This window comes from Drosophila melanogaster, chromosome 2R (genome assembly GCF_000001215.4).
Source record: "Drosophila melanogaster chromosome 2R".
NCBI lineage: Eukaryota > Metazoa > Arthropoda > Insecta > Diptera > Drosophilidae > Drosophila > Drosophila melanogaster.
Window position 1 is genome coordinate 23,751,774 of NT_033778.4, and position 23,392 is coordinate 23,775,165.

General features: G+C 44.5%; 3 protein-coding genes across 8 annotated transcripts in view; 2 read left to right on the forward strand and 1 right to left on the reverse strand.

Moving 5' to 3' along the window:
* The first annotated feature begins 141 nt into the window (after positions 1-141).
* Positions 142-722, forward strand: CG11300 (uncharacterized protein). Its single transcript, NM_137981.2, has one exon. It carries the CDS (start codon positions 176-178, stop codon positions 647-649), a length of 474 nt encoding a protein of 157 aa, NP_611825.1. The 5' UTR covers positions 142-175; the 3' UTR covers positions 650-722.
* A 258-nt stretch (positions 723-980) lies between these two features.
* CG5532 (uncharacterized protein) lies at positions 981-1,742 on the forward strand. 2 transcript variants are annotated; one of them, NM_001299852.1, is made up of 2 exons: positions 981-1,132; positions 1,192-1,742. In NM_001299852.1, exons 1-2 carry the CDS (start codon positions 1,057-1,059, stop codon positions 1,452-1,454), a joined length of 339 nt encoding a protein of 112 aa, NP_001286781.1. In that variant the 5' UTR covers positions 981-1,056; the 3' UTR covers positions 1,455-1,742. The 2 variants fall into 2 exon arrangements, with proteins under 2 accessions (NP_001286781.1, NP_611826.1); NM_137982.4 differs by having other exon boundaries at positions 1,192-1,633.
* Positions 1,704-23,392, reverse strand: part of sona (sol narae) — a 44,919-nt gene continuing 23,230 nt past the window's right edge. The window contains exons 5-15 of one of the 5 annotated variants that reach the window (NM_001144274.3): positions 17,174-17,303; positions 16,372-16,634; positions 15,562-15,666; positions 9,080-9,222; positions 7,953-8,008; positions 6,703-6,829; positions 6,214-6,378; positions 5,922-6,153; positions 5,642-5,721; positions 3,722-5,393; positions 1,704-2,564 (exon numbers count right to left, since the gene is read on the reverse strand). In NM_001144274.3, the coding sequence (NP_001137746.1) occupies positions 3,998-5,393; positions 5,642-5,721; positions 5,922-6,153; positions 6,214-6,378; positions 6,703-6,829; positions 7,953-8,008; positions 9,080-9,222; positions 15,562-15,666; positions 16,372-16,634; positions 17,174-17,303 (2,697 nt within the window). In that variant the 3' untranslated portion in view covers positions 1,704-2,564; positions 3,722-3,997. Of the gene's footprint in view, positions 2,565-3,721; positions 5,394-5,641; positions 5,722-5,921; positions 6,154-6,213; positions 6,379-6,702; positions 6,830-7,952; positions 8,009-8,848; positions 8,902-9,079; positions 9,223-15,561; positions 15,667-16,371; positions 16,635-17,173; positions 17,304-23,392 lie in introns of all 5 variants that reach the window. The other 4 variants (NM_001032400.3, NM_001274228.2, NM_137983.5 and 1 more) reach the window with 4 other exon arrangements.

The window sequence follows — 23,392 nt, forward strand, 5'->3', positions numbered from 1 at the left end:
TCTTTTTATTGAGTTTAATCTATTTGTCTTGACGAGAACGTAAAATGTACTCTAAAACATTCAAAGCAAACACAGATTCGACAATTAAAGCGAATCAAGTGGATCATCCCTATAAATACTCGGATTTAAACCACTATCCACACAGTACTCCATTTAGTGACAAACTGAGCTGAAGATGCGTTGCCAATTCGTTATCGCCTTTGGGCTTTTGGCCCTAATAGCAACTGCCTACGCCGATTCTCCACCTGCGGCAGGATCCCCACCCGCGTCATCTCCACCGGCTGGAACCCCAACCTCGCCACCTCCAGCGACTGGAACACCGCCCTCACCATCCCCAGCGACTGGAACACCACCTTCAGCATCCCCAGCTGCTGGTACACCGACCTCGCCAACTCCAGCGACTGGAACACCGTCCTCGCCAGCTACTCCTGATGCGCCCGCTTCCTCGACATCACCAGCTACGCCCACATCGCCCAGTGACAGTGGATCCAGCAGCAGCCAGGAAGTGATTAGGCTCAGGCGTCGGCTGCGCCGGCTGAGGCGTCAGCTCCGCCGCGAGAGGCGTCAGGCCAACCAGAGTAATCAGAATGGAGGTGGTGGTCAGGGGCGAGTGGTTCGCCGTGTACACCGTCACCGTCGTCTATTGTAAAATTCACGAACATGTTGGCTACGAATTTGAAATAAAATTCCAGACAGAAATGCAATAAATCTAAAAAAAACATAAATGTATTGAATGGCTTTTTAAATTAGAGGAACCATCGCTCTTTTTGTAATGCATACATTAGTAAACTAACTTATATTTGCCCAACAAACTTTCTAAACATTGCAATGAATATTTCGAATAGAAGCGTTCTAAACATTGAAATAAATATTCTGATTAGGAAGTTCGTTGCACATATTTAATTCAAAATGACCGCGAAACGGTGCTGCCAGATGTCTGAATTTCGTGCACTGCGGAGCGGATCTTCTTTCTACTAAGGCAGGAAGGGTCATACTAACACCTCCACTTCTCACCAAAACAAAGGTTACCCCGAAATTTAATCAAAATAAATCGAAATGCCGGTGGATTGGTTCGGATATGTGTACGCAGCCACGGTCGCCGCCGGAGGAATCATGGGATACGCCAAGGCGGGTAAGTGACCAGCCCCCTGACCGTGGTCATGTCCGATTGTGCAACGCCCTGCATTCCAGGTTCCATTCCCTCGCTGGGTGCTGGTCTGGCCTTCGGAGCCCTGCTCGGCTATGGCGCCCACCTCAACTCCCAGGACACGCCTCGTCCCCTGCTCCAGTTGGGCACCTCCCTGTTCCTGGCCGGGCTGATGGGCGCCCGCTGGAACCGATCCGGAAAACTGATGCCCGCCGGAATGGTGTGCATGCTATCCGTGGCCGCCTTGGTCAAGAACCTGGCCACCTATAATCGCTACCTAATGCCCGCCGGCACAAAGGCCCCTTAGGCTAATTTCCGGCCACATGCTGGACTTGCCAGGAGATTGCCCTACCTTCATTCTTCATTCGTATTGAATAGGTTTTCTACTTTTCGGTGATTGGAACTTTGGTAATGCGCTGTGTCACTTTCTAAGATAGTGATTAGGAACTGTACTTGCTGCAAATATATTTTATCACCTATGCTTTTAACTTGTGGACTTCTTTGTACTCAATTGTAATACTTGGTCACATTTAATAGCATACTTTCAGGCACTTTGGTATGACAGTTCGCATAGAAGCACAGAAATACACCATTTCGTACATTCAAATCTTTTTTTGTATATTTATTGTTTAACTTAGCTTTTGTTTCTTTTGTGTGTGTGATAAATTTACAGTTTCATCTATTATACGATGTTCAGTTAACTACAACTAAAACTTAGCTATTACATTTTGTTGCTGCATGAAAAGAGCATTAGGCTAGGTAAACGTAGAGTGATGGATTTTTTTTTTTTTTTAGAATTTAGGCTTCTAACAAGTTTATTACAATAATGAAGTGAATAATTTGAGTTTTCTGCAGGCAAAGTGCGGCAAGGTAAGTATATTATCGATTCTCCACCTTTCTAGCATTTTCCCAACAGGAAACGATAAATATTTGTTAAGTAGAGTGTACAAATTATATATGTTTATCACATTGGAAAGTGGGATTATTATTAAATTTCCTTTCGATTGATTTGTGGCTCAAGAAATAATTTAGGTTGTCTGCCGAAAGTGCGTGCATGTGTAGATGAAGTTTTTACAGAATTATATGTACTATTTTACAAAATTGTTTGCATTTTGCATTAAATTAGATTACATAATATATGCGTGTACTGAACATAACAACATTGCTGGCTGCTGCGTTGCCCTCAGCAAACAGGCAATCATTTAAATTAGAATTAGCTGCGGCTAGAACTAACAACAAATCAATAGGGTTTCGTACAGAGTATAATAGTAATAAATTCTAGCTAAAAACACTTTAAGCTGCAAACACTTCTTCCAATTTCGATGGCAGTGACGTCTGCGTGCCAGTTCCAAACGTTCCCCCAATGCGGCTGCATTTTCACACTTTCACTAGAACGGAAACAGCTTCCAGTTAACCACTGCGGATGCCGGATGCGGAATGCGGTAACGAAACGGAAGCGAGGAAGAAAGAGAGAAAAACGCAGGAAATTAGTGATTGTGGTAGCATACAATTCTCGTGGGGCGTGCAAAAACAATGAGCTAATTTGGGAAGTTTTATTTCGTATGCATTAGATAAATATATATTTTTTGCAGACGCCGGCCATTTTGAATTGTGTGGGTGGTTGTGGTTGTGTGGTATGTGCGTGTGTTCCATTCCATGCGTTTCCACTTGCCAAATTACTCTGTTTCACTCTTGCCATTTTGCTGTCTTAGTTTTAGTATGCAGAATGCGTTCTTGATTCCATGCCACTCTTGTTGATCAAATAGAATACTTAATTGCTACAGTTAAAGATGTTCTGATGTAGTTTCGATCGGTTTTGCCTTCAAACAGTGTGTATGCGTGTGTGGTGGTGTGAGAGAAGGAGCGTGTGTGTTTGTATGCTGGTATGTGTGTGCATGTTTCAATGCCAATTTGGTTTCTAGTTCGATTTTATAGTTTTTTAATGTGTGGGGCGAGTGTTCGATGCAATTTTGGAAAAAAAAAAAATAGGCCGAGAACTAAACCGCGCAAATAAGGCAAGAATCAGCGATCGTCGAACTCGAAGTCGCCAGATATTGATAGATAGGTGGTATGAGAGATTTCTGCAAGCATGCTTTATGAGATCTGCGTAGGATGTGTGAATGCGAATGTCCTAACCGAGCTGTGCCCGCCTTTCGGAGACAATGATTTCGTTTCGAATCGGGTGGTCTGAAATGAGAGTCTAAGTTACGCTTAGGGTCATGCCAAAATAAGATAAGATTCAAGAACTACTTTTCGGAACGCTCCAAGGCGACTCCGTGCTACGGGATTAGATATGATCGATGCAATGCCAGATGCCAAATGCTTAAAGTACGAGGGTAATCCATATTACAGCTAAATGGACCGTCACGCATGAGTTTAGCACTTGCACTTCGATGCGTCGACCCTGACAACCAGGATTAAGTTTGAGTTTGATTAGAGGCCAGGCAGCGTGGTAGATAATAATACTGCTATAACTATCGCGCATCCATGCTCTACGGTACACTAGGCCAAAGCTTTAGACTACTAGGGGGAGTTAAGAACCCGACTTGAATGCTGGATTGGTTTTGGGCTTACCGCACGCAAGGATAACGAATCGGTAACGGTTTCGATTTCAGTTTCGGTTTCAGTATCAATCGGTTTGACATTGTGTGTGATGCGTGTTGCGTTGTATTGTGAGTGTGGTCTTGTTTTTGATGTTGGATGGGGAGCCTTCGGTTCTTTCGGATGTTCGGTTCGGTTTCTCAAGCAGCTTTGTGGATCGGATCTGTGATCTGGGATCAGTGTTTCTTTCTGGCTATCAGTAGGTAGAGTAGCTTATGCTAATGGGTATCAGAGTTGTCTGCCACATCCTCAGATCGTTTGCGTTTGCGTTTGCATGACTCGTGTGCGGCGTATTAGTTTTTGTGTCTTGATTTTGGGTTTCTTGGCGGTCTCCGTGGTGCTCGACGCACTGCCGCTGTTGTCCAACACCGCTGGCTGATTGTTTGTGGTGTCGCCAATGTAGTTTGTCGCATACTGCTGCTGCTGCTGCTGCTGCTGCTGCTGGGTCTGACTACTGCTGTTATTACTACTGCTACTACTAGTTTTGTATGCCTTAAGACTACTCCGATGGGGCGTACGTTTCAGAAAGTGACTGCCATCCGCAATTTGTTGCACTTGCTGCTGCTGCTGTTGCTGCGGATGCTGCTGCTTGCTGCTTGTTGCGGAGCTGACGGACGACGACACGGAGGTGGTGGTGGTGGTGGTGGTGCTGCTGCTGGCCGATCCAGCGTCATGCAAGGCTTGCAGTTTTTTAAAGTACGCGTCGAGAAATGATGATGTGGTTATCGGTTTGGCGGTGGTTGGTGTGGGTCTTGCTGATGTTGCCGATGTTGCTGGTGTTGCTGGTGTTGCTGATTTCTGCGCAGCACTTGTTGCTGCTGTGGGTGTTGTGGGGAACTTACGTTTTTGCCGCTCAATCGCTTCATTGCTCTGAATGCCGGCAGTCGCCTCGTTCTCTTCATCGGGCAGCCCATCCTGTAGTTGCTGCTGCGCCTGTTGCTGCTGCTGCTGCTGTCTCTGATTCTCGTCCTTGTTGCTCGGTGGCTGTTGCTTTGCCCCGTTGCTGGTGCTGCTGCTGCTGCTGGTTACACTATAATTTGTAAGGCTTTTTTGAACCAAGGGGATTTCGACTATCGACTGTTGTTGTTGTGACTGCTGTTGCTGTTGTTCTGGTTGAAATTTGGTGGCATGTTGTTGTGTCTGTAGCATGTGTAAGTAGTATTCGATTTGTTTGCGTAGTTCGTGTGTATAGATTTGGAAAAGGTTCGGTGTTTGTGTGGTGGTTGTTGTTGTTGGCCTGCGTGTCGATGTTGCTGCGGCTTCACCGCTGCTGCTACCGCTGCTGCTGCTGCTGACGCTGCTGCTGATTCGCGTCGTGACCAGCACGCCATTGTCCTGCATCCACTGTCGCTCGGGAAGGCTGCGATGCAGATAGCCAAAGGACTTGGACTTGGGCTTGGCGGTGGTTGTGGTTGTGGATGTGGTGCGCACAGTGGTTGTCGTCGTGCTTCTGGCGGTTGTGGTCGACTGCGCAGCAGCGCCGCCAGCGGCAGAGCTCTGCTCGATCTTGTTGTCCTCCTGCTCCTCGCTGCTAGTGGTGCCCTCATCCTGATCCTCAACACTCTCAGTCTCGTCCTCTTGGGACTCGGTTTCTTCACTACTACTCTCAACATCCTCAGCTGCATCTTTCTTGTTGTCGATTTTACTAATGTTGTTGTTGTTTGGTTGTTGTATATTTGGGTGTTGGAATTGTTGTTGTTGTACCGAATTGGTGTGTAAGGGTGTAAAAGTTTGTATATTAAAAATTTGCATTCTGAGTGTATTCGTGTACTTGGAACTCAAAAGTAATGTGTTTTTGGTGTATTTTAGTAATAGGAGTACTCTTAGCTTACACAACAAAACTACTGGAGAACAGTCTTCTTTTAATTAAATTACCCATTTTACTATACTCACTTGTAGACTAAACGATAGTTGTGTCCGTAATCGGGAATGATGTTCGAGGGCAGTGGTGTACAACGACCATCCAGACAGTGCTGTAAAGTTCAAGGTAAACAAAAACGGTCAAATTCAGAGTTTGTCCGCTCAAGAGAGAGATTGTTTGAAAAGAATTTAAGAATGCTAAAGTTGTTAAGTTAAGAAGGCCATTAAATCCTGTCAGCTTAACACGACAACTCTGTCCAGCAAGATGTCCGTTCAAGAGAGTTCCTCCCGTGATATCTCTCACATTACTTACATAACCATTTCCGCAGGCCGATCCTTCGGCCGCTGGCCTGTAGGCCACACAGTATCCCGTCTGGGCGTCGAAGCAGAAGAGCTGGGCACACACTCGCTCATCCTTGAAGCAGGCATACGTTCCCCGATCTCTGCGGCACTGGGCGTCCAGCGAGAGCAGGGTTCCTGGCAGAGATCTACCCAGGGCGCTGTCCTCATGAGGGGCGTTGTGCAGGCAGGTGGCCGTGTCTCCACTAAAAATCAAAGCGCAGCCATTAGTACCTTTCGAAACCGTCCAGAAACCAGCAGCTCACTTGAGGAAGTGGTGGAAGCTCTGCACCGTGCAGGCGGACCATCGGAAACCCCGCTCCGTGTGACGCAGATCGGACATGATGTAGCCATCCTCCCAGCGACACCGCTGGGCGCCCGGTCCGCCCAAGTAGCTGGGCGGTGGCGAACCGTCGTGCACCGCTCCCAACCTGAGAAACGAGCATGGGACACATTATGATTGAGGGGCAAAAAATATGGTAATTGATTAATTGCACGCCGAATGATGTCAAACGGAAATGCAAACGGGTTTCGGTGACCAGTTTGCAGCGGCGGAAATTATTCATGTTTTTTATTAGATTGGGCGCCCAATGAAATCTGAATCGTTCATTTGGGGCGATAAATAGTTTGGATTTAATGGAAATAGGTGGTCATTTTGGCGAGTAGTCAAAAAAAAAAAATGAGTAGGTCACATATGTATGTACACAGGGCAATGGACCTGGCGATTGATGTGGTCAAGTTGGGGGATTACTCACAGATGTCCAACTTCGTGGGCAGCCACGATGATGCCGCTGAAGCCGCCGGTGTCCTCGATGATGGCCACGCTGTTCACCTTCTCCAGTCGCTTGTTCACCACGCATGCGCCGCCGACGTAAGCGAAGCCTTTTCCGAAACAAAACACACGACCGAAATGAGGCAATTAGTGGGTTGTCTTACTCAGTTGCATTTTCTTCTTCTTGTCTTCATTGTTATTTATTTTTTTGTTCGCTTTTGTCCAACAGGAAGTTGACAATTTTTTTCGAGTCGCCGTCGCCATAGCCGTTGCAGTTATTAAATGAAAAATCTAATGTTTCTGTTTTCGCAACTGAGCAATTTACTTGTGTTTTCACTTTCGAACATCGTATTAAAATATGTTTTTACATAATAACTGTAACCGCTGGGAGAAGCGGGTCGCTTAGTGGTTGTGACTTGATGCGAGTTAGCAATTAGTTGTTAGTAGCTGCATTTGAGTGCGTAAGATTAGCCACAATTACCATCGCTAGATAAGGTGTGTCCACAGCCCATAAAGTTTAATAGAGCGTTTAAATGTTGTACCAAATAGACCAGTGTTAGTAGGACCAGAACCATTCTTAAGATATACGTTTATCATTTTAAATAAGATTATTATATTTCATGTATAAATTCCTCACGATTCTCATTGACAATTAGCTAGCATACTTAACAGCCATTCTTCGAGAGATTCTGACACATCCGTTGAGCATGGATACTACAATATGTACACAAAATTAGACAGATCGAAAGCAGCGGAAGAGACTGTACAATGCGAAGACAGGAGATCGGAAGAATCAATTGAAGAATCAGAAGATGGGTTTTGAGTTGCCTGTACAGTTTGACAGCCATTGGTGGCACGGCGCATGCGCAGCCGCTTCCTGTTCTTGTTCTTCTCTTCTGACTGTACAAAAGGGGCGCGTGCGACACAAACAAAGACACATGGAAGATATAGATTGCCGATCGTGGAAAGAGAGAGGTGAACCAGCAGTAGAGAGAGAGAGAGAGAGAGAGATACAGAGAGTGAGACAGAGACGTGCATGAAATTCAATTAAATTCGCTTGATTTGGTTGATGATGGAGCGACGCATTTTGGGGCTCGGCGGTGGCCGCCTTTAATGTTATTTATTTTTAACGCGTTCGCTTAACTTCTGTGTTTTTTTTGTGTCTTTCGTATGGCTTTTGCATTTATCTGTACAGATGTTGGCTAACAAATTGCCAGCTAGTTGGGTCTTTACCTGCGGTACCGCGATTACATTCACCATAAGCGGAGGTGCGACGGCACATATCGAGTCTGCGGGCGAAAATTGATCAGAAATGCGTAGAAATTTTAGATTGGGTTGCTTTTGGGGGTTTTCAGCGTCATTTAATCAATTATCTCCTCTCGGCTTTGATCGATAGCTGATGGTTATAGTTGTTGTCTCACTGAGTGGACCTGCCCAATTGGATTCGCGGAATTGCGCACCAATATCGCGGACTGGTTGCACTTGTGGAGTCGAGATGAGGGCAAGTGAAGAGGCGGAAGAATCCTGCCTTCGGAGCTCCGAAGTCTAAGGGAACTAATTATACTGTAGCTAATGTTATCGTAGCCAGTGAACCTTCAAGTTCAGCGAATTGGGTGAGTTATTCTTTCCATAAGGAACAGCCACTAACTTAGGCGCATAAACCATAATTAAATACCAAGTCTAGATGTAAATGTTCGCTACAACCAATGAGACCTTAAAGCAGCTACAAATTACTAAATAAATCAACCGGTTTTATGCTTTATGGACCGATCCGCTACTCAAATTAGTTTAACGCTTTGCGATTTAGTTTTTCCTTCGCCTAAATGTTGTAAATTTTCTGTTTTATTGTGAGCGTGTGTTTGTGTGTGTGTGTGTCGTGTCATTGTGGTAGTATCGCTTATAAGACCCACACGCAGTTTTAGTCAACTTTACTGAGCTTTTCAGGTGTTTCTTGTGGCGCGAGAGGTGCAAACCAAAAACTGACTAAACTATGTTAAACACCCGCAATGACATTTGTTCTGGTTGTGTATCTGTGTTTCAGTGTATCTGTGTATCTGTGTATCTGTGTGTAATGCATGAGTGTTGTGGGGTGAGTCTAGTTGGTTGGAATTTCTTTGAAATCTTTTTACCCGCTGTGCCCTTGGTGCAACGACCTCCTTTACGCCTGCGACACATATCATACCTAGACACGAGTAGACATTGTAAATAAGTGTAATTCTTGGAGAAAATCTTGGGTAAAGTGAATAGGTTTATAGTGGGTGAGATAGGGGAAATCGCGCGCGGAGAAATCAGCTGGCGCAAATCTGCAAAGAGAATTCAAAACACAAGGGCCATCAGGGCCCACTTCGAAGCCCACTCACTTGGTTATGGCCACGGCAATGTCGTAGACCGGAAGTCGGCGTTCCCGGAACAGATACTTTCCCATGTCCGTGAGAGCAGCGGCCGAATCGATGGCATCCCGACCCACTCGATTGCGTTCCAGATAGGGAGTGGCATCACGACCCTGGAATAGAAATGAACGAAATATAACTTAAAATAATGCGCCAAGGAAGCTCGTACTGCATGTATCTAAAACTTAGAAAATATGTGTGGTAACTACCTGTCTGCTGTCTGCTACTCATCTCGTGATCTTTGCAGATATTAGCCATTAATGCTGGCATTTATGGCTCGTAAAAGCCCCATTGAACCCTGTGACCCACATTAGAATACAGTAGCAAGGCAGTGCAAATTGCGAAATGTTCGACGAAATCGCCCAAGGAAGCTACCAGTGCAGTGATGCAACTGATTTGGCATTTGACTGGATGCGACGTAGCGAATTAAAAAAGAGCTGCGAGTGAAATATTTATGGCCCATTCGGCGGTGAAAATGAAACTGGAAGCCGACTGCAAGCCAACTCGCAGCGGAAATCAAGTGAACGTGAAAAACGTGCTGCCAAAGTCGAGCCTGGCGATAGCCTAGCAATGCCAATGCAACAGAAGATCATCATTAGATGCACTTGAGCAAAAGTTGAGTTTTGCATATGCAAACGATTGAAAAGAAAAATGTAATGCAATTGAATGTTTCAAGTAGGCAGTAAACAGATAAACAGAGAAACCTTAAGCCTCTCATTGTATTTTGATAATTGCCCAAATAGACCCAAATATTTATCAGTGTAGATGACTATCCAGCCGGGCAAAGTCAAAGTCGTGTGGGCTTCCTTTGGAAATTTGCTGTTTTCGACTGTTAGGCTGCCCCAGTGGACACAAACCAGTTGCAATTGTGCGTTGCATAATTGGATTTGCAGTGGCAGTGGCCATTTCATCAGCTGAGTGCATCCGAGGGCACCAGGCACCATGGTACATAAGCACTCGTGTCGTGACCAAAGGGGCGTTTAGATTTACCAAAGTGACAGGTACATAAATTAAATAAACACAATTGTCAATCACATTGAGCCCTAGGCAAATCAATATGTTAATTCCGCTTTGAGGCTAATCTATGTGCCCGGGGACCAGTTGCATTTCCACTACCAGTTTGCAGCGGCAGCGTTGCAGGTGATAAAACCGAAGTTAAGTGACAATCCGCACTGGGTTGACACGTTTGATTTGCAGCCATTTGCCAGCTGGAAACAATCTCGCAGATACTACGACTCTCGGCTGGCTAAGCCGGGCCAAAACGAATTCGAAGTCTTTTGATAAATTACCAACTATATACATAGTTGGACAGACAGCAGATGTCTAGGAAATGAACACAGTTTGACAAAGTGATCTAAGATCGCACAAGCACCGCGTTTTGAAATCTGTATATTGCCAAAGGAGCATCGATTGGGTGTATCTGTATCTGAATGTGGTTCTCAATCCGATGTGAATCCATAAGCATTCAGCACTCAGCACTCATAGTCTATCCACTCCCGTCAGTTTTTCGGACGCTCTGACACTTGGATCACTTAAAAGTGCGGGCACGTCGTTCTCCCGAAAGAAGCACAGCTTCGAATTGAATTCAATTCAATTTTTTTGGTAATTTTCGACAGACAAAACTATCAAGAATTTTAAATGCTTCGATTGTGGCCTTCGGACCGAAGTGGGAAAGGCACTGGCACTCGCTTAGATTGGAATCCACGAAATTACAAATAATTGTTGTGGAATTGCATTTTGAGTGGTTTATTAGAGCAGTCTCTCTGTGCGGTGTGAAGATGCTTCACTCGAGTTGTTTGTTTATGAGCTTGATTGGAGTTGTAACTGCTTCGTGGATTCATTGTATAATTGAGCAAATATTAGCACTGATAAGCTGCTATTTCAGTTTCTGTTTCGTAACTTGGCCAACTGTTTCCTTAAACGAATCCAGATTCGCGATAAGAGACCACAAGCAAGTCACCTGGCATGGGAAAGACAAACCTTTGGAAGTTGGAGTAGACCACCAGCGGATTGACAGACTGGCGAATGTAGTGCCTCCCGGTGCTTTCGGTGCCACGGAACCACTGGACCATGGATGACCTGGCACATCTTTGATTACCGATTGCACAATGCACAAGTGGTTACCCCAGAAAACAAACGCAAACATTTGTCAAATGATCGGACACAAAAAGCGAAAAATTATCAAAGAAACTGTCAGTAGGACCTAAAATGTAACCGAGCCACTAAAACCGGGACCGGTTTGCCTTTCGCCCAAAAACCGAATATAAACCAAAGTCTCGCGACTCTTTTGCAATGGCCTTTTGTGCGTAATTAAAAGCAAAATGTTATATTTTAATTTAATTTTTCGACCGCAACTGGCGCTCGGCTGGCTATCCAGCTCCTTTCCCTGGGCGGCGCATATAAATCTTGCGGCGGCCCAAAGAAACTGTCAATGCAACTGGCTGTAATTTCTAGCATTTCGCAAGGCCCACTAAACTGTTCAACGGGGTGGTGGACAGCCCACGCCCACTCGGCCCCGCACACACACACACACACACACCCAGAATAGAGGTGTAGCCACCGCCCATCCGCCCCCTCCAATGACATATAGTGCGCTACGACTTTCGGCGCCCACACAGCGGATAAATCGCACTGGGCGACAGTCGGCCGATCGGGCACCACCCACGGAGAGACAGGCTTTTGGGTCAAGATATGGGATTGGGAATACAGAATATGGGATATGGTGGACACTTTTCCTTTCCCAATACCCTGCAATGGGGTATGGCGATCAGCTGATGCAGCTGTTTAAAAAAAAGGTATTCAATAAACCATCATGAATACTTTCTTTTTATTTCATAGTAATTTATTATCTAGTATGGCTAATATGTTTAAGGCTGATTAATAATACTGTATAGTTTACTATTTAAGCCATTTCCCGTTAGGGTGTTGAAATGCCCCCCAATTGGCGGCGAGTTTTCCGGCTTTTCCAGCAATATTTATTTGTTTGCCTAGCCGCACGTTTCCATTTGCATTATTGCAATTTATGTTTGTCTGGGGCACTTGCATTTCTGGCTACCGGCACTCTATATACCATCGGCTTATATGGATGGGGATATGGATGTGGAGTACGAGAAATGTGCCCTGGGGGCAACACCTGGTCTAGTCTGGTGGCCTGGTGGCCAGCCCTATCCCGAACTTTAAGAGCGCGGCTTCGTTAGCGGCGGAATTCGTTATGACAACTTGCAAATATGAGATTTGACTGGCAAAAAGGCAGTGAGGCACTTGGGTGTGTCGCTGTGGATTATTTGGCATTTCTGTGGCACTTTAGATAGAGTCGACGAGATAAGAGCGAGTGGAGAATGTCGATTGGCGCGGAAATTGGGATACCCCGGCTCTCGGACAGCGGAATTCTGGACAGGAATGGTCGCCCCACTCGGCTCTTTCTTCGGCTCCAGCCAAGCGGATCGATTAATCAAATGGGCGGAATTCCTGCAGCTGATAGCGCGGCGCAATGGTGATCATAACAAGTCATAGATATAGATTTATAAAGCCAACACTATATATCAGATCCGATCAGATCAGATCGGAATTGGCGTGGGGGTAGCCTAAGTCGGCTACCGACTTGACTTGAACTTTTATCTGTGACATTTAATTAACATTTTAATTAATTGCGGGCAACTTTCCGTTAGAAGTTAAACAACCTGCCTCCCTTTTGTCTTCACTGCCCCCGCTGCCTGCGATAGGGTACAAGTGTCGAACGCATTGGCGCTGCGCTTGCGCCACACACATATTTCAATGCGGCCAACTGCGGCCACGTTGCGTATGCGCAATTTATTAGGTGCGTATCGTGTGGCGAACATGGAGAAATATGCCAAAGCTCGACGGGCTGTTACTTAGTATTAAGTTTCGCAGGGGGACTTAAAGCGCCTGCTAGATATTTTTATGGGACCTAATTTATAATTACCTCGCAATGTCGTTTGATAAATGTGCAGAGTAGTTTAAGCTGTGAAAGAGTAGCTTTTTCCAACGTATCCACCCTCTTTTACCCATTCATACTAAAAAAAAAAAAACCATTTAAAACCATTGCCCTGGCAAAATGTAATTTGAGCGCTGGCCACTCGATTAGAATTTTTGATTTAGCCAAGTTTCCAAGTCTCAAAGTAACTGGGTTGCCACTCGATCAGAGCTCATTGTTCTGCCACTGCGGAATGAAATAAAAAAATTGCTTTTAACCAGGCTAGTGGCGCATTTGCAGTTTCTAACGCCTTCGGACCCCAATCGAAGTCGTCTGAGTTACGCAGTTTATGGCTTATTAATGTGACGGCGTTTTGTTGTCATTTTGTTGCGGCTTATTTATTTGTTTTTCGGCTTCGAGTTAGAATCAATTAATTGAACAACTCTCCGAAGTTGGGGCCTAAGTAATTCTCTAAGTTATTTGTCAATGGGTGATTAATTTATGTGACTGCAGATTTCGTGCTTGGGCTGGCTGTTTTGTTCTATGAAATATAAATAAACGATTGGCTTTCAGTGTTTTCTAGCTGGCATTGGGGTCAAGTTGCTTGGGTTTTCCAAAGCGAAACTCGCACTCATTTGGTACTCATTTATGGTTTAGCCTGTAAAGTGATCGGCACGAGCTCCTGTTGGCCAAACAATCTACTTAGCCAATCTCTTCCGATAAAATGACTCAAAAATCCAATAAATTCGCTCGGATTACCTGTTTCTGCATTGCGTCGACTTATCGGATATGTGTATCCAATAATTTGTTGCCCAATCCAAATTCTGAGTAATTACCCGACTTCCACTACTCCACTTCTGGCAACATTAATTATCGTGGCAAAAAGTGGAAAAAGCTTAGCGACGGATGCTATATTTTAAGATACTAAGTACCTGTATCCACCAGATACGCACTTTGCATCTACCACCTAAATGTGTGTGTGTGTGTGTGGGGGGCATAGAAGAGGAAGTCATGTGTGTGTGAAATTGGGCAAAGAGTAAAATAAAACATGCCAGCCGAAAAAATCTGATCTGAACTAACTGCCGACTGCAGTTAGCGTGGCCCATTAGATTATGTAACCACGGCCAACACGCAGTTGCAGCAGCAGGCGCTGTTGCATTATTTATGCGGTCTGAAAATGATTTTTTGGTTTAGTTTTAGTTTTTTGCCAGGCCAGAAAGGCAGAAAGACAGCCAGAGAAGCAGAGTTACAGCCAAAGCCAATTGACGTACTTAGGGTAACCCGTCGACATCGGTGTCTCCTCGATGCGAAGTTGTCGTGTGGGCAGCCAGCTCGATGCAACTGCAACTGCAACTGCAGTTGCCACTGCAACTGCTGCAGGTGAACCACTCATTCCGCCACTCGCTGTGCCAATTTTCCACTTTCTTGGCCCACTCTCTACGCTCTCCAATCCCCAATATGCACTCTCCACTCTCTTGGCCAACTACGAATGGCTTCCTGAAGCAGCGCCAATCTGATTTGTGTGAGAAAGTCTGGCCGAAAGTCTGAGTATTCGAGTATTTGAGTATTGAGACGGGTAGAGACGAGACGAGACGAGACGAGACACAAAGCCACGATGCTATAATGTTGTCAAAGTGTTTTATGGTCTTGGCTTATGCAATCGAATTAGTTGAATGTTGATAAGTGAAAGATGTTAGCGGAGATCAAAGAGATCGCTCACGACACCACAGCTCGCTGTAATAGGAAATTAAAGCCATATTTTTATGGCCATTAGTCATTTCTCCCGAAAGGCTTCTAATATGTTTAGCTTCTGCCACGCGATGTTAAAATTTATGACTTGATTTACACATGGTAATCTTGATTTTTCCAGCTTGAAAAAACGACTTAGCCACCTCAAAGCAGTTTAGCCCAATTAAAAATGCTTGACACCGATTCCACTACTTAAAAAGCCATTTCAGGAAATCTAAAAAGTGCCAGAAGGTTAGATGCAATTTTTTTTTTTTTGCGAACTCGATTCGCGTGCCCATAACGAATTTTCGTCGCTAATTTCTAGAAAAACATTCAGTCAGTTCCAGCAAAAGACAGAGCACGAGTAAAAAACTTGTTAAAATTTGCTGGCCTGGCTTTCTGCTTTTTGTGTGCTGTGGCCAAGCAAATAACCAAATTGATTGTTCACATTTTTTCTAGCGAATCGAACGAAGCGCATGCGTTGCATGTTTCTTCGGCCTGTTTTTGCCTGCCAGATTCCCAGATCGTGACAATTCATTCGGAGTGGGTCTCAGTTTACTGGGCTAGCTGGGGGCTACTTGGGCTCCGAAGGAAAGCCGCCCGATTGGCCAGACCCACTTGGCCAGGGGTTAAAGTTGGGCTTCCAAAAATGGATTACTCAATTAGCCAAATGAAAGTTGAATTGCTGCAATTGTGTAATGATCCAGCTGGAGGGGCATTCAAAGGAGGTTGACTTGGGCAGGAAACCCTTGTTCAGAATATTATTTCGGGATTCTATATAGATACTCACCCGCGAAATGATTATGCCGGCGATACTGATGCGGATTCTGGGACCCTTTAGTAGGCGGTAGCGCAGATCGACTCCGTTCCAGAATGAGATGAAGTAGCGTTTGACCTGGGGAAGAGATACGAGTTATGTTAGTTTTGGTTTGGGCACATTGCACGTTTGTCCTTGTCATTCAGTTCCATCTCTATAGGGCTTTCATCTGAGCCGCATCTCCGGGTTCTAGGTATTCCACGAAGCTAGAACGCACCCAGATCAGACAGGCAAATAAATCTTGAGCGCGAGTGATGTGCATGACAATTGAATCATGTGTTTCGGCAACTCAGGCTCGAGAATCTTAAGTAAAGAACTACCTGGGACATGAATCGTACACTTAGATGTGTGGAACAAATGTGATTTAACTACTTTATGGAAAGAGATTTTCCCAGCCATTGCTCTAATAAAATATATTGCTTTAATAAATCTGCAATTCCCCTCGGGGATTTGGGTCTCAGTCGCAACCAGACCTATCTATCAATGCGAGCACATGTCTCGGTCTCAGCTCGCATAATATCTACACATGTAGCGCACAAGAAACAACTTTTACAATCCTGAGACTCCAAAATCCCCTCCGGGTTGGGTTGGATACCATACCATATCGACGGCATGGAATCGCGACTGAAATCTGCGCGCACGCAGAGACAATCCCCAATTCAATCCGAGCTGTCTGCAATTGCCGAAACAACTTCATTGGAGCCAGCGGCCTTTAATTTCTCTCTTCAGTTTTTTCCCCCATTTTTATTTATTTTTTTTGGCGGCCCTGTCACGCACACGTACCTGCAGATTATCGCCGCCATGGAGCCGATAGCCATCGTAGTCCACGATGACCAAGACCTCCGGATAGATGATATAGGGAGCCTGACGGCGGGATCTGGTGCGAGACTCGGCCACTTGGGGCTCTCCGTCCAGGGCGCCTTCGTCCTCGTCGTTGAGGTCCTCGAAATCGGGACTGCTGGGTGCACTGCGTCTGCTGCGACGCTGGCGGCGCTGCAACCGCTCGAGCTTCTCGCTGGCGAGCAGATCATCAGGTTCCATGAAGGCTGAATAATCGAGAAAAAATGGCGAATAAATAATAAATGCCATAAGCAGGAAGCGGGGAATTAAGCAAAAATTAAGCAAAATCGAGTGGTGGAATGTCTTTATTATGATATAAGAAGCTGGCAAGTCAGGTAGCAGCCACACATTTAACTGTATTGGGTATAATTTTTGGGGGCATTTCGGCAAAGCCGACAGTGCAAAAATAAGTTTCTGCGGCGAGAAATACCGAGAAATAAAATAAATAATTTTACAGCGATTATCGCTGGAATTTTGGCGCCACTGCAACCGCAGGGGTAAATGCATTCAGTGAAGGGCGAATTGTTGCATTGAACTCATGAGCTCACGTGAATGTGTGAGTATGCTGCTCTTTTTCGAGGCAGGAAATGCTATCGGCATCACGTCGATCTCCAGCCAAAGATTTATGGGCCAAAGTATAGACCGTAGTCTCTATGGCTTTCTATGGGTCAATGCGCCCATTAGGAACGTAGCCTGCTTCTCAATGGATTCAATTGATGCGGTGGCAATGCCCAATGAATCTTACCAAAGTCACTCAGTTGGCCTTCTGCTGCGGATGCCTCCCGCTTGTAGATGATGTGGTGCGACTCCTCCGGATTGGGACTCAGTTCGTGCGGCAAGGGCTTGATCACCAGGTCGTGTCCAATGCTGCCCTCCTGCAAGAAGAAAACGATTGAAATGAGTGAGTTGGCCAATTAATCAGGGGCAAATACATAATGAGCGGGGATTTAATTATCTAGTGATAAATAGGGTATTCTGTTACCACGGCTGGCATAAAAGTAATACTAGCAGGCTTAATGGCATTAAATTTCCATCGACATTTGTCAAACCGCTGACACCGGCGAACTCCATTTCGGGCGGAGCATTTAGATAATTTATTGAAATCTTTTTTTTTTTTTTTTTTTACTCAACATTCTTGGCCTGCAGTCGGCCGTATGAGTTGTGCCATATGAATATGACTTGCGTTTGAATGACGCTGGCCAAGTCATAAAAATTAGCTGCGATTTGCATAGTGGAACATTTTATGCAAATAAACCGCGATCTAGATAAGCTGTGTTTCTCGGTCTCTCGGTTCGTTTTTATCGCCCCTGTAATTGCAATAATTATTTGAGTGAAACAGAGCCCGCAGACGTAACCTTGAGAAAGGTTAGAAACAAAATTGTTGGCTAAACTTCAAGACTCCAAAATACTTTCGATTCCCATTTGCTTGCGACTTCGTTTCAGTTTTAATTGGCCTTTTGTTTATCGATCGGCGTGCGAGCACCCACTTGGCACTAGGCGTGATCAGGGCTAATTAAGTCGCGGTGTTAATGCTATAATTAAAATATTACCAGTGAGTCAAGTCAGCTGGACATAAAAGCTACTGCGATAAATGACCACCAGCTGAGATCATGTTTAACATGAAACGCATTAAGGAAATGGAACTGTAATTGTTCTCGGTCCGAGTTAGCTACAAATATAAATTTATCTAATGCTAATTCTGACTGGAATCGGTGGGAATGCACTGCCCATCTGAAGTTCCCAGGCGACCAAATGGGCACAAAACGAATAACTTAGGCAGCGAACTTGATTTTGCTCTCAATATATTTGAGCACTTATCGAAAATGCCAAAAACCCCAAAACCAGCACCAAACGGCAAAGTTCAATGTCCTCGCACACGCGACTTCAGTTAAATGTCAGCAAAACAAAAACGACATGTGCCATAAACAAATTGCAAGCGAAGCCAAGCAACAAATTGCAACAGATGACATGGGCCAAACAGTCGGCGCACTGAGAGAAATCATGTATTGTGTAGATACAAGCTACAGCTGCTCAACTTTCTTGTAGAGTAAAGTGACATAGTATCTAAAACCATTTGAACTAGCTGCATTTAAAGTATGAATAGGCATAACGACCCAATTTCTTTCGGTGCATATATGCAAATCCAGTGCATTTGGAAATTATACGAGCAGCCTCCTTTTCTTCGCCCGTTGCAGCATCGCTGGGCACTTGAAATATGATCAATATTTGAGTTAGCGACACTTAAATGGCTTTTGGCACACAGTGCGTATGATAAATGTGCGCGATAAACGCCTGGCATTCACATTGAAAGTCATTGAAAGACTGCGGAGAAGGTGTCAACAGGCTGGGCAAACAACTTCATCGGTTTCCTCGGGTCTCTTCACTTTTCACTAAAATAATCATTAATTCTGCATTCGTCGCCATATAGCACTGCATTTATTTGGGCTGCGAATTTTTTCTTTTATTTGCCGTCTGGCAGGTCTTTTAATTTGGTGCAACTGACTACAATTTTTCTCGGCATGTGGCAGTTAAGCGAGTGGTAGTAACAAATTTTTCGTGTTCCACTTTGGCTGCGTTTTCCGCATTTCCACCGAAATGCCAGCAGAGAAGCAGAAATAAAAAGAAAAAAAAAACAGTCAAGGCGTTTTGGGCGTATGTTGTGCTGATTTCAGACTTACTTAACGTTTGTTTATTCGACTCGGGTTTGTTTCGCTGTTAGAGTTCTGGTACATGTGTTATGTAACTGCCCAACTGTGATAGCCAGTAATTTCGAAAAACGCCTTGCCTTGAACGCAATTTATGCGAAAAACCAATTAATAAATTACCCAAATGCGATTTATGTGCTTTTATGCCCAACGTGTTGAAAGTTCGGCCGCATAATTGCCACTTAATTATAGGCGAAATTAAAAGCTTTTACTTGTTTCCTAGCAATCTGAAATGGGAAAACTATCGAAATGGGTGAGGAAATGGCTTTTGAACATCTGAATGTAAATCCAAATGAAAGGGGTAAGGTAACATAAATGTATAGATTCACTTTATGCTGATTGTAGTGTTTGCGTATGTAATTATATGTTTTGTTTGTTTGGTAAGAGATAAGTCATAGCTTTCGGTTATCTCGTAAATAAGAACCGTTTAAACTTATGTATGTGCAACACCATAATAACTTGCCAACAAGTTAGATGGACTGTATATCCCAACTTCGAATTGCTTTAATTCCATTTGACCCACTCACTATCTGTTCGCAATATTTCCCAAGATTCCCACAGCTGCGTGGCCAGCATTAAGATCCAAAATACTTTGAGATAATCGCGGACCTTATAATTTCCCGACTGTCGGCAAGTGCTACGAGGCCAATTACACGTCGCTCGATATCGGATGGATCGGATGGGGGGATAAAAGCCGGGGGATTGGCGGTGGAAAACAGCAAATTGCTTTCAAATCACGCAGCTTACACATCGCACAGACTTTGGCAACGAGTATCTGCTTTCAGCTGGCCCAAAATAAAGTTGTACGATTCCGAGCTGTCTTGTTTATGTAATCACCCACAACGCGATTGTTATATCTGCAGGAGCAAAGAGCCGATTTGGAATTACGCTTACGCTTACGTTTACGAGCTTAGTGCTGTTTTTTTGTTTTTTCAGCCTTTCAGCATTTGAGTTTCTTGGGGCCCCTTTCACACATGTGTATTTATCTGACAGAAAGTACAGATAGACAAGTCTGATTGGCACCTGCAGAAACGCCCAGCGATCGCAATCAACTGACAATGAGTTTGATTGATTTGTGATGATATTTTCGTTCGCTCCTTCCTTTATTCAATTAAATGTAAATCATTTTAAAGTATTTCTCGCCACAACGATCGCTGATAATCAGCACACGGCGGTTGCATAATGTGACACGCCACAGAAAAGAGTTCACTGAACCAAAAATTTACTTACAATCAAAATTAACACCTATTCGTATTTGTTTTTGTGCTTTTTTTTGGCTGGCCAAGAGCATCAAAGCGCTCGAATGTGCAAATACCAAAAATTGGCAGACACCGAAACACAGCAGCAGCGGATAAAGCAATACAAAAAAAAAAAATCACTTTGCGGTTTGTAATTTTGGGAAATTAGCATAATTTGTGCAAATTCATGACACGAACATTCGAATCACTTTGAGCGGCGATCATCATTATAGTCATGACGCTTACTGTTTGCTGAGCTCGGTGGCGTTACCGCCCAAAGCCGATGGAAAATGGCTGTCAATTGGAAAAGAAGTGGTCTGTGATCGCCCAGCAATCAAATTCAAATGCAAATCACACTGCATTTGTATAAATTACACTGCCTAACAGTCTCGATCTAGAAACCTTGATTTAAACACATAATTATGCTCTTTTCGATGCGCCATCAATGGAAATGCGTTAAGGTGTGTGCCGCTTCAGTTTTTTTTTCCCCATATTTTTTTTTTCTTTTCGGTTATCATCTTGGTCAAGGTTAAATCTAATCGGCTCTTAAGATCGCTGTTCAATGCGAGTGCATGTAGTCGTAAACTACAGACTGACAATGAGAACAAGAACGGATACTAATGCCTCGATAGTTCAGCCGGAGATACCCGCCGTGTTAACAGTTTGTTTACATAAAGCAGCTCGTTAAAAATATTCCGCCGAACCCACCTTCGGGCGGCCCACTCAGCCATGGATTCTGGGCTCTATATTCTGTATTCTATATTCTGTTTTTGTATCTGTATCTGCATGTGGTGTATGTGCGCCCCGGCTGGTCAATGAATATTTATACGTGTAAAAGAATAAAAATCGACCACCGCCCATGGCTGCAGTCCGGTGGCCAATGGCTCAAGAACCTGGCCCACACAGCGGTTCTCGGGTGCTGTTCCACTGCAATCGCGGCAATCAAAATTAATTTGCTCACAAAATGTATCTGCCACTAGAACGCACTTTGCCGTGGCTCTTTTGGTGGTTGCTCGCCAGCTTTTTTGGTATAATTTGTTGTGATGTTTGGTGCGTTGGTGCAGCAGCAGCAGCAGCAGCAGCAGCAAGTTCAATGCGAACATAGTTTTAGAATAGGGGGAAATGGGGGGCTTTGTCTTTCAAGTTGCCGCGCCAATGGCTTCGGCCAGATGGAAAAGCATTTGGCCAAGTGGGTAGGCAGCCTGGCAGGCGCATGAACCAGGCCTAATGAAGTTCGAGTCGCATGTCAAAGTCAAGTGGAGTCGACATCGACAGCACAATCGGGTTTGAGTGACTGCAGGTTATCCTTGCACTTAGAAGTGTCTCAGAAGTGAAGGCCTCTCAAGGTTGACGGACTGGGCGTGTGACCACCAATCAGCTGCCAAAGAATCAATCTGCTCGAACAATCTTATCTAGATTTAAGTGATTTTTGCCACCTGAAAGAGTCATTTTCTTACATCGTTCTAATCCTATTTAAATACCAATCAAATCTTTGTGTTAATCGCATATAGATTTCCAAAAATGTTATATCTTGATTAATGAACGTCCCCTTTCATTTGCCATCGATTAATCGGCTTAATTGAAATTGGATCCACTGGCAGACACCAGAGCCCCAAATTGAATCCCCATCAGCGGGCAACTATCAAATTTAACTGTCTTAAGCGTGAAAATATCAGACTCGTGCTCAGCTCCCCTTCCCGAAAATAGAGTTTGTGAGGGGGTATGGCTTGACGTAACCGATATGACCGTTTATTAATATATGCAATATGCGGCCAAAGTCTTGGAACGGCACCCGCCAGAAATGTTGTTATCAACATTTGGTGGCTTGCCACATCGCGTCGCACCAATTAAAAAACATTTTTCACGAGGAAATTGCAGCCACAACATTTTGATTAAATAATATGAGCAACTGGGTGTAATTGAAAAACGGTTACTTGGCGGCACTCAGTCCTTTGTATTCGGGGAATGCGTGGCGATCGTGGCGCCGATATCGTGATGAATAGCGGTGGCTTTCAATCGTGTCACGCTGCCATCTCTTGTTCCAGCCGTATAGTTTCCAGATCCAGAGATCTGCATATGAGCTGCTAGGCAAAGTTGGCGCTTATGAATATTGGTAACACGCTCGTTGTTATGTCGACTCGAGTTAGTTTCACTCTAGTTTTCCTTTCGGACAAGTCGAGTTCCTTGCGGCTATCGGGTAACCGAAATCGAAAAACGAAAGACTTAGGCAACAAACTTGTCAGTTGCGGGTTGTGTCGTCCGCATAAAGCGATTTACTATATATATATTTATACGAGTATATGGGTGGGGTATCTATGCCAATTTGCAAAACTATTTTGCATTAATTTCGCTCCAACCGAAACTCATTGCACAATGACCATAGCCGGATCAAGTGGCTTGAAAGTTTCGGCTTTAATCAGCCAAAATCCGATGCCAATAAAGACATCAAATTGTATAACATTTGTAAATGTCGCCGGTGCATTGATTGCACTTCTCCCGCGTGAATGTCAAACCATGTTTGCCACATAAATTGTGCAATTTAACACTTGACGATGATGCGACTGCGGCGGCGGCTGCAAATGCAAATCAAATCGGCGGTCAGCCAGTTATTCAAATATAGAATTTGCAGCCAAGAAGAGCAACTATCGAATACACGCGTTTATGCATACAGTGAACTCTTTGTAAATATCAAGGCTAGCAATTAGTTGGGAAGGTGAGAAGACTTTGGCTCTGGCTGCCAAGAAGAAGAGCCTCTCTTGAGACGAATAAAAACTTGTTTGGCACTTTGGACATGAGTGTTGCTTAATGATGACGCCGCGATTGCCGTCTAATAGAGTTGGCCAAAATGCTGAAAGCCGTGTCCAAATGTCGCCAGTGCTACCTGATAATTGTGTTCGTTTTGTTTTCATTGCTGTTGCCCCACCGTTTACAGAACTCTGTTTGCTTAAATGGCAATATTGATATTTCCAGCGCGCATCCAAATGCCAACTTAAAAAAGGGCAAACCGCATTAAAGGGGAGT

Bases quoted from the DNA above. Each gene is read 5' to 3' on its own strand.
- CG11300 (NM_137981.2), top strand. From the start codon at position 176: ATGCGTTGCCAATTCGTTATCGCCTTTGGGCTTTTGGCCCTAATAGCA.
- CG5532 (NM_001299852.1), top strand. From the start codon at position 1,057: ATGCCGGTGGATTGGTTCGGATATGTGTACGCAGCCACGGTCGCCGCC. The intron at 1,133-1,191 runs GTAAGTGACCAG...CCTGCATTCCAG, and splicing joins CATGGGATACGCCAAGGCGG to GTTCCATTCCCTCGCTGGGT.